Raw genomic sequence first — 18,672 nt, forward strand, 5'->3', positions numbered from 1 at the left:
TGATGATGGTTTAGTGCGGACGGTTAAGATCCAAATAGGGCAAAAGGATCTGGGAAAGAAAGGTGAACGTTTGAAACAAGTCTCTTTTCTTGAGAGACCAGTTCAGAAACTAGTGGTACTAGTTAAAGGGTCTAAACTACAGTGAAGTAGTACAAGGGTTAAGAACACAAACATAATATGTGATCTATAAGTTTATTTAAGAAGTGTTTTTTTTGTAACATAAGTTGATGTTTGATTGTCAATTTATTAAAAATTACAGGATTTAATTTTGTTTAACACATGTAAATAGAAATCCTTTGTAATTTTGGTGGCAGTGTAGCCGTCGCATTGAAATGTAATTATTATGTGATTGCAATGTTCAAAATTTGGTGTTTAATCTGGATTCATGTTGTGTTGTCGCCACCTACTGGTGGGCCTGAGTGTGGCGCTTTGTGGTGCGCATGCTTTGGGGTGATGCTCAATTAAGCGCACGTGTCACCAGAGACTGAAGGCTCGAGCCAGAAAGAGAATGCTAGCCTGTGCAAAGGGTGGAAATATAGACGATATGGACTACAATTGCTCATGAATGTTCAGTAGAAAGGCGCACACGGTATGTTGGTGCATTTACTTTGTGTGTATGTTTTATTTGAGTTGTAATTTTTGTTCTGCTGATGTAATATCCGTGTTTTTCATTGATCATTTCACCATAGTTTTTCACGGTGTTTGCTGGTGAAAAGAAGATTAAAATACTGGCTGAACATCAGTTGGAGCATGGCCCTTTATTCTACTTCGAACATGAAAAACCTTCAGGAGCAGTTACAGACATTTTAACTCATTTCCACTCAGGATTCAGGGAGAAACAGAAGGACCGCAGCAGTCTGCGAGTTTTTATAGATGTCAGAGACAACAACAAACGTTGTGCAGCCCTTTTATTGATCAGTCCAAGGCTTTCAACACAGTACATCATACAATATTAAAGCAAACAGTTGTTTACAGGGTTTTCAGAATGAAAATGATTTATCAGGCAGAAGAAAGAACGTTCAGCTGGGCGTACCCCAGGGGTCCGTCCTAGGACCGCTAAGAATTCTAGACACAGGTGGTCATTTTAAATCCATTCAAAGATGGGTGTAGCCACCAGCTCCTTGTGATTGACAAGTCATTAGCCAATGAGGATACCTGGGTCGTCCTGATCTTTAATAATCACCAAAACTTACACAATGAACTAAATATTGCATTCAGCAAGACTTCAAACGACTCAGAGACGTGTTTACTGGCGTCAAAGATAAAGTGAGCTGACAGCCGTTTTAAATGGTAGATTTTGCAAACCAAAGGAGTCGCCCCCTGCTGGCCGTTAGAACGAATGCAGGTTTAAGGCACTTCCACACTGTTTCACTCTTTGCTTTATATCAGCTGGACTGTGCAAAAGTGCTACAGAAGCGCTGTGTTAGTACACATGAAAGGGTCTGATTCATAGCAAGGACGACGACGACTGACAATCGTGAGACTCAAATTACTCGTTAAAATACAATCAGCTAAAGTTGCACCAAACACGGCTTCGTCTGATGAGATGATCAGAATTTACAACTGTTCAGAGGACAAAAGTCAGTTTTCTGCAGATATAATTAAACTTTTGACCTTGGATACAAAATATTTGAAAACTACTAACCTATGACATCTCAGCACACCTACATCAATGAGCCCGTCGATCTTACATCTCACATTCAGAAAGTAATGAACGAACCGAAGCTGAGACTGGTTTTTACTGTAGAATCAGGTCCTGCCTTTCTTCTGAGGCAGTGTTATTTGTGTGCATGTGTGTCTTCATTATGTTGGATCGTCGTAAACCTTAACACCCTGAAGGCTGCAAAGACTGCCGTGTTCTTATCTACAAAGCTACTCTCACTCCACGCTGATCTCCATCCGTCAGAAAACTGTGGGAAGTTACCTTCTTCAGCTCTGAGACTTATTTCTTCGAGCTGTCACTAAAGCTCATGATCATCTTTGACACGGTCGTTCACAGTTCAAAGCTCCTTCTGGCTGGAATCAGAAAACTGTCCACAGGTGAAGCCTGAGACCACCGAGACCAGACCCAGAATGAGAAAGCATCCAGATTCTTTATCTCACTGGTTAGTTTATGTAATCACTAACCTAATGGAGCTCTGCCAATTGTCATCAGGACACTTGCAAAAGAACATTTTGTTCTTGAGATTCAAATGTTCCTGGCAAAATAAATTGTCCGTGTCAGAGGAGGAGTTCAAGTAAAGGCAAAATTTAACACCTTCAGTCACGACTTCTTTAATGATCTCAGCTCCCAAACTACTCACTGTTTAACCACCACTGTTAATGATTAGCAGAGCCCGCTCAGTAAGGCCAACAGTTTGGATAAAAATCCACATTTTCGGATGTTAAAATGAAGAATATTTAACAGATCAGCGCGACACTACGTGCCGGCCTCCTGGGAGACGGGCCTGAAATCAGAGCAGGTGGAGGCGGCTCAGACGTCAGTGTTTCAATATGCTGAGAAGTTTAAGCACGAGTTTTTCTTCTTTAAATTATGACACCACCCCAGCTTCTATCTGTAGGAATACATTTACTGCATGTGTTCCTTTTTTAAAACCTCCTCCATGCTTTGGATCTTTGTGGTGGACCGCTTGCTTCATCGGGTCTTCTTTGTTCGTCCCAGTGAATGAATTTCATCCCACTACTGAGTCTCTCTGAGTGTTCTGATCTCAGTTTATAGCTGAGGACGTATAAAACCACAGACATACTCGTCACGGTTCCTGTTTGAGAAGAGCTTCAGTTACTGTGTCAGCAGAATGTGAAGAACTAACGTCTGTGACTTTACCTCCAAACAGCTGTCAGCTGTACTTTGAACAAGAACAAAAGAGAAAGAAAGAAAAAAACAGAAGGTTTGCTGGACTAAAAGAGAAAGTATGAGAGTAGCTTTCTCTCAGAGCACAAAACAATGAACGATCAGAAACTTACATCGTTAGAAATCCTGTCAGTGTCCCAATTTTCACATCGCCCATCCACATTTCACACATTTCCTCTGTTGGAACCTGCAGGCTGTGTGATACTGCAAATTCTGGCTTTGATGCGACACACAGTATGACAGATCCCAGTAGCTCAGTGCTCTCCCTACAGCTGCCTTTATAAGGCAGAGTCATGATTTATGAGCTGGATCGTCATGAATCTGAAAATTCGTAACACAGTGTGAGTTCACACAGTAAAACAGGCCTTTAGGAAGCTTCAGATGTGTTTCATACCGCAGGCTTGGTGATCACTTTTCATTTAAAATCAAATGAACATCAAGTGGCAGTGTTAAAATAAAAAATACTGATCTGATACCAGCGTTGGTATTAGTGCTATAGATACTTGGATCAATCCGCTCACCTCGCTGCTCTGAAGAGAAACTCTGTTCAAATCTGAGATATGAGCTCAAAAGTCACAGCAGTCGTTTCTTCGGGTTCTGTTCACAGCTTTAGTTCATCTGGAAGGTTTTAAACATCTTTTAAAGGAAGTGACAGAAAGCATCTTTGAAGGACAGGTGTGTGTGGACATGAGCAGAAATCTACCTGAAACACATCTGAGTGGGTAAAGTCCAGGAGCGATCATTCAAACACGTTTAAACTAAAGATCCACAGTTAGCCCCATATCAGGTTTGACTCGCATCTGAAACCAGGCGGTGTGTGTGTGTGTGTGTGTGTGTGTGTGTGTGTGTGTGTGTGTGTGTGTGTGTGTGTGTGTGTGTGTGTGTGTAGTAAAGTCTGAGAGCTTCACTGTATTAGAGTTCAGACATCGGGGGTTAAATGCCTGAAACAAAGTGTGGGACTCAGCCCGGCTTTAGAAACACTCGTGTTTTGATCGGCAACATCAATGATCCCAAGCAGACGCCTCACGTTTGATTCTGAAGCTTTCACATGCTTACTGCTTCTCCGGGAAGAGAAGAGTTCACTAACAACAGGTTAAATGAGGCAGCTGAGGTTGTCAGTAACACTGAGCATCATCTCAGTGAGCAGAGGGGCCGAGACAGCAAAGAGCCCAACACGAGCAAATGTTACATTGTAAACAAGCACATTTGGACATCAGGTCACACGCGTCATTTTTATGGTCAATTATAATGAAAATCATTTATTTGAGACTCATGTGTATATGTGAATTTGATTTTCCATATTTACGACCCGATCTTTCTCTGCTTGCTGTGATCTACACGGTTAAATTCATGTCACGTCTGTGCCTTTCTTGTGTATGTTACCTGAAATTAAGCTCCAGATTTTAATGTGATGCGCTTCAGTAAGATTTCTGCTCAGGTCCAAAACCTTCCGCGCATTCACAGCGAACGAGGACTTCTAGGACCGGACGGAGCGAAAACACGGACAGAGAACATGATCCCCGGTTCGGCAGAAAATCTGACGCTTCTAAACTCAGGATCCAGTACCTCCCAGCTCCCGTGGGTTCTGAGAGGAAAACATCCTGAGTACTTTTCCGTGTGGAGAGCAGAGGCTGTGCGCGCTGATGGATCCAGACATCAGGTTTTAATTACTGCTGCCGTCACCGGCAAAGGAAACTATCCACACTATAAAACATATGCGGGGTCACAGAAAGTCCACAGCGCGGTCGTTTATCAGCGTTTCCGACGTTTCCCTGGTTCCTCTCCATGAACACTGCCGAGATGGAGAGAGAGGAACTGCAAGCGCGCGCCTGTGAGTCATGTGAGCGAGCAAGCAGTCAGTGGACCGGACCCCTCCCCTGCCTGTCCGCGGTCACCAAACAGCAACGACACTGATGCCAACACTAATACTTTTATTCTGAAACATGTTTTTAAGGTTTCTTTAGATTTTTTTTTTTACATTCATGTAGTTACAGAACACACAGCAGCCACGAGCGCCAAAAACACTCCACAGAAGAACGCGTGAAGCAGCAGAAGCAGCATGACCCTCACCCGACAACCCCCAGCATCATGTCTGCACAGAGAACTGATCCTGAACACGTCTCAGGACAGAGATGGTTCTGTGCGCTTTTACGCGCCGCCGCGTATTTACGCACGGCCCCGCTCTCTGTCCACGCCACAGCTTCAGACTGTGAGCGTTTATAAATCCCTTTGATGCAAAGTCACAAAAGTCCGGAGCCGCCCGTCGAGCAAAACACGTCACGTCCTCTGCAGCCCGGCGCGGTCCATCCATCTCTTCACCTGCGCATCGCGTCCGTGGCGCACTGGTCCGTGAGCACCGACAGGCGGCAGTTCTCCGTCTCCACGTTGTTCAGCGGGATGGCCACCTGCGTGTCATCCGGCTCCGCCCTTACCGTCCCCGAGAACGGCCGCAGGTGGCACGTGCTCGGCCCCGAGGGAGAGGAGATCCTCCAGAAGAGGTCCTTCATTTTCTTCCGGAACTCCCGGCGCATGAGGCAGTACAGCACCGGGTTCAGGCAGCTGTTGGTGTGCGCGAGGCACACGGTCACCGGGTGCACGTATGTATGCACCATGTAGAAGGTCTTGTCCCAGTTGACCACGTTGAACTTTACCAGCACGCCCCAGAAGGTGATGGCGTGGTTCGGCATCCAGCACACGAAGAACGACAGGACCACGATGGTGACGGACCGCGTGACCCTGGACCTGCGCTTCACCTGGTTGTTGTTCATGCTGCGCAGACGCACGAAGCGCAACAGCAGCAGGTAGCACGCGCTGACGATGAGCATGGGGAACACAAAGGCCACGAGGATCTTCTGCAGGTGGTGCAGCGCGAGCCACGCCTGGCCATCCGGGAAGGCGAGCAGGCACAGGCGCTCGCCGGCAACGCTCTTCACCGTGGAGAAGATCGCCGTGGGCAGGGACGCGAGCGCCGCGGACAGCCATAGCGCGGCGATAACCCACCGCACCGGGCACACACGCCGCCGGGTCCGGTCCTTCAGCGCCGAGGCCACCGACCAGTAGCGCGTGACACTCATAGCCGTGAGGAAAAAGACGCTCGCGTACATGTTCATGACGGTGACTGTCAGCACTATCTTACACATGGCGCTGCCGAACGGCCAGCTGAAGTCCAGCGCAGTGTCCACGGCCCAGAACGGCAGCGTGAGCACGAACTGGAAGTCCGTGACGGCCAGGTTGAGGATGAACAGGTTGATGCTGGAGCGCTTCTTCCGGCCGCCGCGCGCCTTCATCAGGAAGAAGACGAGCAAGTTTCCCAACAGCCCCGCGGCGCACACCAGCGAGTACACTGCCGAGATGAGAATGCGCAGCGCCGGGGAGCCGTCCGCGGGCACGTCGATGTCGTCCAGGCTGCTGAAACGGCTCGTGCCTGCCGAGGAGCGGTTCCACGCGGCGCTCTGGTTCCACGGCTCCGCCATGCCGCCTGTGAGCTTCACGTCCCGCGCGAGGGCACAAGACGGGGTGCCGGCGCGGCGAGCTGCCCGGAGCTCCTCGTGCGCATGGTCCCGACTGCCGCCGAGGGTAGACTGGCGGGCCGTGTGCGCGCAACGCGCTTTAAATGCTGCTGGTGCCCGCGGAGGCGCGTTCCTGATATTTATATGTGAGAGAGCGAGAGAGAGAGAGAGAGAGAGAGAGAGAGAGAGAGAGAGAGAGAGAGAGAGAGAGAGAGGCGCGCTCAGTGTTTTTTAGCTTCCTCCCAAACAAAAACAACAACTAAAAAAAAACAAACAAACTGATGCGCTGTTAGCTGTCAGCAGGTGCACGAGGCTCACGGTGGGGTGACACACACACACACACACACACACACACACACACACACACACACACACACACACACACACACTCTATTGGCAGTATATTATTTTCATCGTCCTGAGTTATTAGTTCTTATTCTGAATGCGTTATGACAGTAAAACCTCGAGAAGAAAATCACTTTAAACTCCTGCTACAGCAGCCAATGAGTTATTTTTGTTTCAAGCTAAGATGAGGCAAAGTTTCACGGAGGTTAAAAAGCTCAGTGAGAGGAAAAAACGTCCATCCAGTCTCCGAGCAGAGACACTGACTTCCTCTCCAGCGCGTCTTCTAGGACGAACATGAAACGCGCAGCTGTCGCCGTCTCTGAGCCGACACTTCTTATGAATCAGATTTAATTCATTAAAGCAGCAGAGCAGCCCAGACCATCACAGCACCACCGCCGCGGCTGCTGCTGGACGCTCTCTTTATGAAACGCTGTTCGTCTGATGCAGATGTGACGAGACTCAAACGGCCTGCAGGTCTTTGCTGTTGGCTGGTCGGTCCTGGGAAGGTTGAGCACATGTTTTCTCCATGTGTGGATAACAGCTCTCAAATATGTCTCTAACCTTTCAGACGGACCGACGTGGTTCCTCCGCTGGTTCTTTAGACAGCTTAGTGTTGGCGTGAAGTCAGTCCTGATGATTTATGACGAACCAGAGAAAGTTTTCCAGACACTCATCCCAGTAACATCTTCATAAATGTCACATTTTCTGCCTTTCAGCATTTCATTTCAAGTCAGATAATTTCAGATAATTTACAAATGACTGCATTCTGTTCTAATTTAAAATTTCAGCTTCCAAACTTTGTCGGCAGAGTTGTACAAACTCGAAATTCATTCATTATTCAGCCTGAATGGATTTGAATAATTATTTGAAACGTTGTTGTTTAAGACGAAGAAGGCGCGTGTTCGATGTGTACATTTTTGCGTAAATTTGTGTTACTGAAATGACTCGATGCCACCCTATCTGTCCATGTGCTCTGCGCTCCAAGTCCTTCCAAACCTGCCCGTTACAGGTCCGATGGTTACTGTAACGGGATGATGCAGGACGTGCTCAGCAGCCAATAAAAGCTGCCATAAATAAACCACTTCCTGGCTTACATGCGGTTAAGTGGCTTACTTACCTGACACATGTTCATCAGTTAATGAATCCACGCATAGATAAGATGAGGGTCCAGCGAGCCAGCTGGCACACAGCAACATTTTCCCATCATGCTCCTGTGATCCAGCTGCTCGGTGCCAGCAGGCTTCATCGATTTCACCCCAGATTGTGGGAGCTTTGCTTCCCCCCCCCCCCCCCCCCCCCACACACAGGAGGATTTAACAGCCCGGCATGAACACTCAGAGGAACGTCACCAGCTCTGCTGCTAGGGATGGGTACTGATAAGATTTTCATGATTCCGATTCCATTTTCGATTCTGTTTAACAATTCGATTCTTTATCGATTCTTTTAAAAAAAAGGAGAACACTAAGGTTGATTAGCTTAGGACTTTGTTTTATATCTTCTCTTTGGACAAGACAGACATTTAGGAGTAACATGGCCTTACAAACCCAACAGTGAGATCTTAAGAGATCCAGCCTACGGCTCTTCAATGGGTGTCATAGGATCCCCAGGAAAAACATTGTAAATGTAAAATAATAAAATAAATATTCTTCTGTAGCAATAACAAAGTATAACATCAATTATTCTGTAGCAATTACACAAGAATATCCAGAAATGTCCCTGCCTACAATTAAACACACTTACTGAAAATCATCTGCTGTGGCAAACGGGTGCAAACCTTTGACCACAAACTGAGTCACTGCTCGGTGACGTTCGTCTATCCTGGCCTGAAAGGAGACGCTGCCGGCAGACTGCAGCGAGAGCTGCCAGCATCTGAGCCAGACTCTGTCTCTCTCATCATGGTCACTAAATGCACAGTAATGGCAGGTTTGTAATAAGGCAGATCGCGCTAACATAATATGCACTGTTAGTTGATTATTTACCTGCCGCATTAACGGGAGAGGACGTGCAAACGTTACCGCTGCTGCTGGGTTGAGATTCACGAGTCCGGAGCGAATTAAAAACACGACATTCATGTAAGGTCATCGCGTGTTTTGTGAGCAAATGCTTTTTTTTTTTTCTTTTTTTTTTTTTTTGGCCTGTCCCGTTTGGCTCTTTTGCATCAGAATTGTTGTCTAAAGGCAAAGAAAGATGCCCAACGGATTTACTTTACCAAACTGACCATCCCAGCCTTGCCGTAATGGTCCATTTGATTCACCTTTTATTGTTTATTTTATTTTCACTTACTGAATACGGGACAGACTTGACTGGGGGAAAGAAGGGGAGAAAGAAAGAGGGAAAGAGAAACAGCTGAGAAGAGGGACGGGGGAGAAGGGCAAAAAACAAAAACCAACAGAATGGGCAGAGAAAAAAAAATGCATATATCAATCACCTGGATCACCTGTTGAGAAAGAAAAAAGAAAACAAGCAGAAGAGAACAAGAGTAATAGAATAAACAACATCACAATGATATATGGGAATATGACAGTAAATACTAAATGTTAAACATTATTGTGCAGCACATAAGATCAACAGAACACAGTGTGCTTTGAGGTAGGAGCCAAAAAGGGTGTAGTTTGTGGGTGTGATCACCCGTGTGTACACCTGTGAGCATGGACGCGCTTGTTTTTTGTTTTTTTAAAAGGTTCCTTCATGTGGGATAAAATTGAGGCAGAGGCAGCCAGAAGGGGACAGAGGGGGGGGGGGGGGGGGGTAGCCTCCTCTGCACCCTGGTGACATACCCCTACTCCAAGGCCCTGCATGTGTGGGTGGTTGTGGTGGAGCGGGAAGAGGGAGGCAGCTGGAGATGGGGAGGGAAGGAAGGGAGGGGCAAGTGACCCCTCCCTGGGGCCAGCTCCCCCGCTGACCCCAGTAGGCACCCCCATACTCCGCGACCCGCCAGGGAAAGGGGGCCCAGGCCCATCCAGACCGGGCCCAGTGCAGCAGCGCCGCCCGGCCCCACAGAGCCCGGGACAGTCCACCCAACCCCACCACAGAGAAAACTGCACCCACCCCACCATCCACTCATCTTCCAGACTACATAAGACAATAAACACCCAGGCTGAGATCTTCCTCCACCTCTCCTGTATCTCCCCCTCCTGCAGAGAGAGTTCCTGAAGAGAGGAAAGCTCCTGCAAGATGTGACAATCTCCCCCACCAGTTGAAGAGCCCCCCAGGTGAGCAAACGCTTTTGCATATTCGTAGTGTTTCCTCCCTTAAATGAAATATCTACTTTGCAAGTATTGCAAGTTGCCATGTTGTCATCCGTTCTCGTAAAGTATAACCAAACTTTTGAGTGTTAGGCGCCGTGTTTCCTGCCAGGTAAATGAGGCTCCGCAACGTGGGGACGTCATTCGGGGCGACTGGAATCGATAAGGGAATCGTTTGCAAAAATGGCAAACAATTCCAAGGAAGTGAAACAGTGGGAACCGGTTCTCAACAAGAACAGGTTTTCGATACCCATCCCTATCTGCTGCAGCTTTATTTCAGTGAAAAATCAAGAGAACAAAACACTGAGCAGGAAATGATAATGCAACAGACAGCCACAACAAAGATGGCCATTGATCGGATTCTCCTTTATCCCATAATGTACGTCATGTTAAAAGAAAAGACTTGAGACCAACTTCTGACTCCAGAGTTGAATCCACGTGTTTACACCCTCGCCCCACAGTGATGATGATGAGATAGCCTTTATTTGTCAGTTGCAGGTCTTTTGCCCACAGCCGAGATGACAGACCTTGCCGACCGTACATACAATACACAAACATCACATTGGGGAGACAGGTCAGGCTAGGTAGCGAGGGAAAAACATCGAAATGTGTAACACAGAAGGATAATACAGGAATGCACAGATACAACACACCATAGCACAATAAACACAGACAGCAACATGGCAAAGAGTTCCAGTGTGTACATCTGATCTGGGACCGCTGCAATCTTTGACTGCGCCTCCAGCTGACCCGATGTCCACATCAGAGGGGAGGTAAGCGTTGGAGGTGGCGTTGGATCCGGGGTAGGGAGGGTGATGCGTCGGTGAGTGCTGTTCATTGAACGGTCACCATTACATGTACACATGATCGTTTCGTTATTCACATTAGCCCGGTGTTCTGGCAAACAGTCCTACTGTACGTAGTTTATGCACATTTCATGTTTCTGTGCGGAAGCATCCAGGCACCAGTTCAGGAGGTTCGTCTCCTCGGGGAGGGTCTGACACAGCCGAGGATGACGTTTATCCGACCGCACAGCCTGGAAGTTTGCAAGTAAGTAAGTATGCATGAACACTGGACCTGCTTCAGTTTACTGTGAAATATGAGCTCTGTAGCTCCCTTTATAGAAGGGGCGGAGCTTCGTGTTTTTCACGAGAAAGTTTATGGAATAACAGAGTCCATTCAGAAGCTTCTTCAGCAGCAATAAGCTGCGGTGATCTGAGGAGCTTGGAAAGAAAAGTGTCCGGACTAAAGGCCACTCACAGCCTGGGTGAGTGGAAATCACATGATAGGGTGGGGCTAGGCTTCAGAGTGGGTTCACCTGAAACCTTGGCTGATTGTGACCCACATGGGGGGGACACTCCCACAGCGTTTTAATCTGGGACCCTCCACCACCGGCTGCACACCTCTGACAACTGAAGAAGCTTCTCGGATGAAACGTTTTCAAGGAAACTTAAAGAAGTCCGGACGCTTTCCTTTCCAAGCTCCTTCCTACAATGACGTGGATGACTGAGAGCCTTCACAGGCCACAGTGATGCTTCGGTTTCTCACCTCACTGTGGAGAAGTTTTAGCTAGACGGCCTCATGTGACTTCAGCTCTTTCATGCAGTTATTCAAAAGCTGTTCTTGTATATGCACGTTTTATTATAGCCCGTAACACTGCCACCTGTTGGTCAGTCATGGAAGTTCAATTCATTTTACTCAAAACGAAGCTATTCCTTAAATGTTTTCATAGCTTCGATCCAGGAAACAGTTGCAGGTAGAAAAACATACTGGTCTCAAGTAACATTTGGGATATTTATTTATATGTAATGGGAAATATGTGCATTTAACAACATGTCCAAACTGTGATTCGTACCCTGACTCTGATTCACACTTAAATATCAGGCTTATCAAGATCAGTTGATATCTGTTAGAATGTAATTAACTATTTTTTATATCATCTCCTTAAAGTGAATAGGTCAAAATTTCACATAATGTTTTATAAAGTCTGTGATGTAGTTTGACCCCCCCCAAAGAAAAATCCAAACAAAAACAACCGAGTTGTCCTTTTTCCTCAAACTGTTTTTTTTGTCACAGCTGCCAATTAAATCTCCTCAGATTGGCTTCCTGGTGTTTTGGAGAGCATATGAAAATGTTCAAATTAAAAATCAGTAATTAGGGATTTGTGCATTTGGATCATTGACTCTGGATTATTAGAGCAGCTCTTCACCCGATGAACCCTGTGTCCCCGTTTTAATGAGGTATCAGCGTGTTCCGCTTGCTTCGCTGCCCACTCGTCTGCTGAACAGGAAGAGTTTAACACTGACACACAAAGCGTGTTCAGTGGGTGTCAGACGCCTCCTGTCCCGCTCTTCAACCTCTGGAATAAATACTGACTCAGGCTGATTTTGCAGTAGGACACGAGGAGATTTCCTCTCAGTCCTTATGTGGAGAACAATCTGGTTGCTTTGTCTTGAGCCCTTTTATAAACAACGAATTTCCACATTTATGGTGGAAGTTCCACTTTCGTTTGTTTTCCTTACAATAGAAACCTGTACATGACCTCACAACAGCTTTGGGATGAACTAGAACAAGGTTTACAGAGAGCCTTCCCAAAGGTGAGGTAGCATGTGATGAGTAAATCATCTTGGGGGCGGGGCTTATGTCCTGACCCAGCAGCTTTTCTACAGTCCGTTCAGCACAACCACATTTGTAGCATGCTTAGCCTTCTTCAAACACCCAGTACAACTACCTGCATGTAGTGCAGGTAAGGGACATCTCTAAACCTGGGTTCTGCTCTGCCTGCAGGCACTCGGCGCCGGCTCCTTTAAATGAGGGTGAATAAAAGGTTAATAAAACACCTCTTATCCCGAAAGACGCCCAAGGCGCAGTTGAAGACTCTGATCCGGGATAAGTGCAACTTTAACGGTCGCTGGCGGGAAGATCAAGCCACTAAAGCAACAAAGGGATGCGATGCTGGACACTGAACAAACAGAGGTTTTAAAAGGCGATCTGCTGCGCCAGGAGGGAATCTAACTGGACGTATTTCAGCTCATTAGTCTGCTGCTGAATTACAAATGAGGAAGGGAGTGTTTTTAAAGCCTGCAGCCTGTGTTGGAGTTTTAAAGTGTCTTCTTATGGCTGTTGACTTTTATTTAGTCTGCTATGGAGCTCCTGTGCTAATAGAAAGGACACTCCCCCTCAGAACAATGCAATTTACAGAGCACACTCTCAGTTTCTTGGCTGCCTGGTTGTTTGGTGCTGCGGAGTGAGGGCAAGAATGCTGCAAATGCAACAGAGAAAGTGGGTTTCTGAACACGTGAGCAAAAACAAGCCTTTAGCATGAACACATGTCACGCTCATTTAAACAGCCTTTGTCTTTAGTTTATATTCCCATCATCTCAAACTGCTGGTTGTAATCAGTTTTCTGGCATTTTCAGTTACCGGAGGCTAAATTCTGAGGAAATTTATTCAGAGATCGACGTGCACAGGGTCAGTGTGGCTCTGCAAGAGCAGCTGAATAAAGAAACCATTCTGTCCACGAAGTCTCATAAAAGACTAATACGGGGTACGTTAGAGGTAATAAAACCAAAGTGAAGTGAAATCAATTGTATGCAAAAGCTTGAGATTTTTTTATATCAAAGTAAGAACTTCTGCAGACGGAGACCCTTGAAGCAAGTTTTATTTCTTAAAGCTTGTGTGAAAGTTTGATCCATCAGAATTGTTTTTTTCTGGATCCAACAAGCATTTGTCAAAATGGGAAGTTACTGACAGCAGGGCCCAAAGTCTCTGCTTCATCAGAAATGCACAGCTTGGACTTTGAGGGCCACTTTAAACAGTTCCCGTTGTTCAAATTTGGAGTCATGAACTTCATTTCACAGTGACAGCGGAGCCATTAAGCCTGCTCTGTGTCAGACTTGTTTATGTCACGAGTGAACTCTCCTGATGATCAGGCTGTTGATGATGATTATGCATACTCATTGCCTTGATTTTTCTGGGGTGCAATACCTACTGAAACATTTCATATTTTATTAACAATTTGTGGTAAATTAACGTTTTTAATTTTGCTTACACACAAAAGAAATGCAACTAAAATCAAATTATGATTTTTCTTATATTTCTGGTACAACACTTAATAGAAACACTGTGTGAGGAGGAAGGAGAGACAGGTAAGCGGAAGTGACGGACAAGGTAAGCGACTCATGTTGTAACTGACGTCAGACGCCGGAGATTTTGGCGGAAAATTAAAGCAAATGGTAGTTTAGATCTGAACAAATTCATTTAAGCTTCAATTTTACCAAATACACTTATCAATTGTCTCATAACTAACAATATTTGTCTAAATAATCTCCAACACCCTGGAGAACAACGGGGAGAGTTTAGAGGCTCTCCAAGATTATATTGATCAGTGCTTTCAGGATCTCGTGATGAAGAAGACCCCGTGTGCATCTTCCCCGGCCAAATCTGAGACGCCGTCGTCGAAAAGACAACGCCCGGCAGATTCCCCCGGCACAACATCGCCAGCCGGCAAAGATATTGCCGACATACTGGAGTCAATCGACAAGCGATTGTCCAGTTTCGACGCAAGGCTGTCCTTGGTGGAGATTCTTCACCGAGAATTTAAATGCTTGCGAGAATCCCTGGAGTACAGCCAGCAGCAGGTGGAAACGCTCGCTGCTGAAAATGCCACGCTAAGGGAGTCGGTGAAATGTCTCACTTAAAATGTTACCCAGCTCAATAGAGAAAATAAAAAAAATAAAAGAAACAGTTATCGATCTACAAGCTCGTAGCATGCGTGATAATCTGGTATTTTCTGGTATTCCAGAAGCCGCTGGAGAGGACGCGGAGACCACGGTAAAAAGCTTCATCAAAACCCACCTGAAGCTGCCGGAGGACACTGTGAAGTGTCTGTCTTCAGGAACTCTCTCTGCAGGAGGGGGAGATACAGGAGAGGTGGAGGAAGATCTCAGCCTGGTCATCTATTGTCTCATGTAGTCTGGAAGATGAGTGGATGGTGGGGTGGGTGCAGTTTCCTCTGTGGTGGGGTTGGGTGGACTGTCCCGGGCTCTGTGGGGCCGGGAGGCGCTGCTGCACTGGGCCCCGGTCTGGATGGGCCTGGGCCCCCTTTCCCTGGCGGGTCGCGGAGTATGGGGGTGCCTACTGGGGTCAGCGGGGGAGCTGGCCCCAGGGAGGAGTCACTTGCTCCTCCCTTCCTTCCCTCCCCATCTCCAGCTGCCTCCCTCCTCCCGCTCCACCACAACCACCCACACATGCAGGACCTTGGAGTAGGGGTATGTCACCAGGGTGCAGAGGAGGCTACCCCCCCCCTTCTGGCTGCCTCTGCCTCAATTTTATCCCACAACTTAGACATTCACATTACTCACACTCTCATTACACATACATATAGGATCTTGGGGGTGGGCACGATACACGGAGTCCAAAGTACCATCAGGGTGTACACCCCACCCCTGGCATCGTTGCCCACCTCTCAATGTTAAATACACTTAGACATTGAGGGCTATCAGGAGGGACCATGCGCTTACCTGCTGCTCCTTGGCAGGTAGCTCCATGCCCTCCTGGGTTTTAAATGCACCTTAGAACACACATGCATCAACACTACAATGAGCGGGTGGAGGGAGGTTTGGAGTCTTCTCCCACCCCCATTCTCTGCGGCCTGCTGGAGCGGGGGGGCTAGGAGGAGGAGTTGGCCGTCCGACTGCGGTCTGGAGTGTGGAGCCTTCCTGCTGCTGCGGAGTCGGGGCGGTCTGCCTCCCCCCACCGCAGGGAAAAGGGTAACACCACCTGGGTCTGGGTGCAGTTCCCCCCTCCAGGGGCAAGGGTACCTAGACCCGGTTTGTAGAGTACGCTTGGGGAGTGTGATCGTGTGTACAGCGTCTCTTTATGTCTGTCTCCACGTTGGTTGAGTGTGGAGTGAGTGCATATGAGAGCATGAGGGTGGGAATGGATGTTTGTATCTGTGTGTGCCTGTATGTCTGTGTCTATATGTCAGGTTGGGTGTCAGACGTCACCTCTCTGGGGACACCTCAGGCCCTCCAAGGTTTGGAGGCCTATCTCCCCCTACCACCACTCCCCCTGCCAGTGGCGGACTCCCTCAGGTGTCGGTGCGTTGGTGGTTCTTTGTGTCCGGGGATGGGCGTCCAGGTACACACCGGCTCACTCCTTGGCGGCCGCTTATGGGGGCCTGGAGCCTGGGGCTCGCTCGGGCCACTTCGGAGGTGGGGTGCCCCCAGCCTCTCGGCCTGGGGCTCGGTCACTCAGGCACAGCTGGCTGCCGGCGGAGCTCACGGGCGCTTCCCTGCAACTCCCCCTGGCTTCTGCTCCGCGGCTGCTGAGTGAGCCCTCATCTGGGACTCTCCTCAGCTCTTACTGGGACAGTGGCGCGGCTGCCCCTCTGTTGGTCTTCCTTGGTCTCTTGTGTTCTGGGGGCCTCTGGATGTCTGGAGTTTTGATCTCCTCCATACCTGCTTCATGCCCTGGAGGACGGGGCTGTAGCCCCCCCACACCCTCTAGCAGATCATTACATGAAGGAACCTTTTAAAAACAAGCGCGTCCATGCTCACAGGTGTACACACGGGTGATCACACCCACAAACTACACCCTTTTTGGCTCCTACCTCAAAGCACACTGTGTTCTGTTGATCTTATGTGCTGCACAATAATGTTTAATATTTAGTATTTACTGTCATATTCCCATATATCATTGTGATGTTGTTTATTCTATTACTCTTGTTCTCTTCTGCTTGCTTTCTTTTTTCTTTCTCAACAGGTGACCCAGGTGATTGATATATGCATTTTTTTTCTCTGCTTATTCTGTTGGTTTTTGTTTTTTGCCCTTCTCCCCCGTCCCTCTTCTCAGCTGTTTTTCTTTTCCTCTCTTTCCCCCAGTCAAGTCTGTCCCGTATCTAGCAAGTGAAAATAATAAATAAAATAAACAATAAAAGGTGAATCAAATGGACCATTATGGCAAGGCTGGGATGGTCAATTTGGTAAAGTAAATCCATTGGGCATCTTTCTTCACCTTTAGACAATAATTCTGATGCAAAAGAGCCAAACGGGACAGGAAAAAACCCCCCAAAACACTATGTATGTAGGTATGATTCAAACAGAATAATTAACAACAAATCCTGTAAATGAGTTAAAATCAGCCCAACTTTTATTTGCAAATGCAAAAAGTCTATCAGCCAACATACTGGACACTGTTCTGCTGAACAACAAACAAATATATTTCCACAGCAGCTTCTGAGATTCTTCACCAACACTTGGCCTCGTCCTGTGATATAGTCAATTGTTCTATCTGCATTTTTTTGTCCTACTCAACTGTCATCCTCTCTATCCAAATTTGAACTTCCTACAATAATTCAGCCATCTTCCATAATTACTAAGTTAAAGTCATTGTGTAAACTTGATCCACTAATCTTACTAAACTCTCACTCCCCTCTCTTGGTCCACTGATTGCCAATACATTCCTCTCTTATATCTGGTTCTGTTCCATCTTCTCTTAAAACTGCAATAATAACCCCAATACTGAAAAAGAATGTTTAGATTGGAAGGTTGTGAACCAATTTCAGGACAATTTCACATCTGCCTTTCTTAGCCAAAGTTCTGGAAAAAATAGTGGCTGCACAGGTTCATCATCGTCTCACTGGAAATAACCTGTATGGACAGTTTTAGTTCAGCTTCCGTTTATTTCACGGTACAGAAACAACTCTAGTAAAAATCACTAATGATCCTCTGCTTGCAGCTGATTCTCCTTGACCTCACAGCTGCTCCCACCGCATCCTTCTCCACAGATAAGCATCTATTGGCATCAGTGGTACAGCACTCGCCTTGTTTACCTCTTATCTCCCAGGCCGCTTACAGTTTGTTCAGTTACTTGTACTGTTATTTTTAATCTCTCACTCACACACACACACACACACACACACACACACACACACGAGTATTTATTCCCATATGGAAAAGATTTATATAAATCTTATAAAGTTTTTATCCGTCTTGTGTGAAACTTGTATGAAAAGCATATAAGAGTGAAAACAGATATAAGACCCCTTGAAAAATTATATAAATGAAACTTGTATGTTTTGGATACTTCCTAAAACAATATATGAAAGTGATGAGAAAGTGGCCACTTTCATGAGTAGATCATAGAAGCCTTATATGATTCACTATATGAAGTAGGCCACATCTGACGAAAGTCTTTTATAAGTTTTTTTCCATATGGGTTGTCTCTAGAGTCAACTACACATTTGTTTTGCATTCAAACACAGGAGCTGGCATGCTGTAATATCTTAAGGATGGCTTGTTTCCAGTCCAGGAATTACTGCCTGAATGACTGTCATGGATTTTTGTGATCCAAAAGTAAGTGCAGAAGAAAGTCTTTAACTTCCCTTGAGTGGACGTGGGTTGGAGATGCAATGAGCTTGAACCTGCAGGTGACCATCTTCACTGAACTCCTGGTGTCCTCCAAGCAAACGATTTCCTTTCCACAACATATTTCTTCTGGATTTGCTACAGAACAGACCTCAAGTTAGACAATCGAGCTGCATTATTGCACTATTACCAAAACAATACTGTAAATTTGATATAAACAATTATACCATCCATTTTCTCCCACTTATCTGCAGCTGGGTCGTGGAGGCTGCCAGCCTGAGCAGAAAACCTCAGACCTTGCTCTTCTAGCTTATCCAGGGGAATTCCAGTGTGTCCTGGTCCTGGGACATGCC

The 18,672-nt window shown here is 46.7% G+C and overlaps 1 protein-coding gene across 1 annotated transcript; it reads right to left on the bottom strand.

Moving 5' to 3' along the window:
• Nucleotides 1–1,087: 1,087 nt before the first annotated feature.
• rxfp3.3b (relaxin family peptide receptor 3.3b) lies at nt 1,088–6,463 on the bottom strand. Its single transcript, XM_080876140.1, has one exon. The coding sequence runs from the start codon at nt 6,322–6,324 to the stop codon at nt 5,167–5,169; it is 1,158 nt and encodes a 385-aa protein (XP_080732266.1). The 5' UTR covers nt 6,325–6,463; the 3' UTR covers nt 1,088–5,166.
• Between the last annotated feature and the right edge of the window lie 12,209 nt (nt 6,464–18,672).

This window comes from Rhamphochromis sp. 'chilingali', assembly GCF_963969265.1.
Source record: "Rhamphochromis sp. 'chilingali' genome assembly, chromosome: 2".
Lineage (NCBI taxonomy): Eukaryota > Metazoa > Chordata > Actinopteri > Cichliformes > Cichlidae > Rhamphochromis > Rhamphochromis sp. 'chilingali'.

Excerpts from the sequence above, each read along its gene's own strand:
- rxfp3.3b (XM_080876140.1), bottom strand. The coding sequence starts at position 6,324 with ATGGCGGAGCCGTGGAACCAGAGCGCCGCGTGGAACCGCTCCTCGGCA.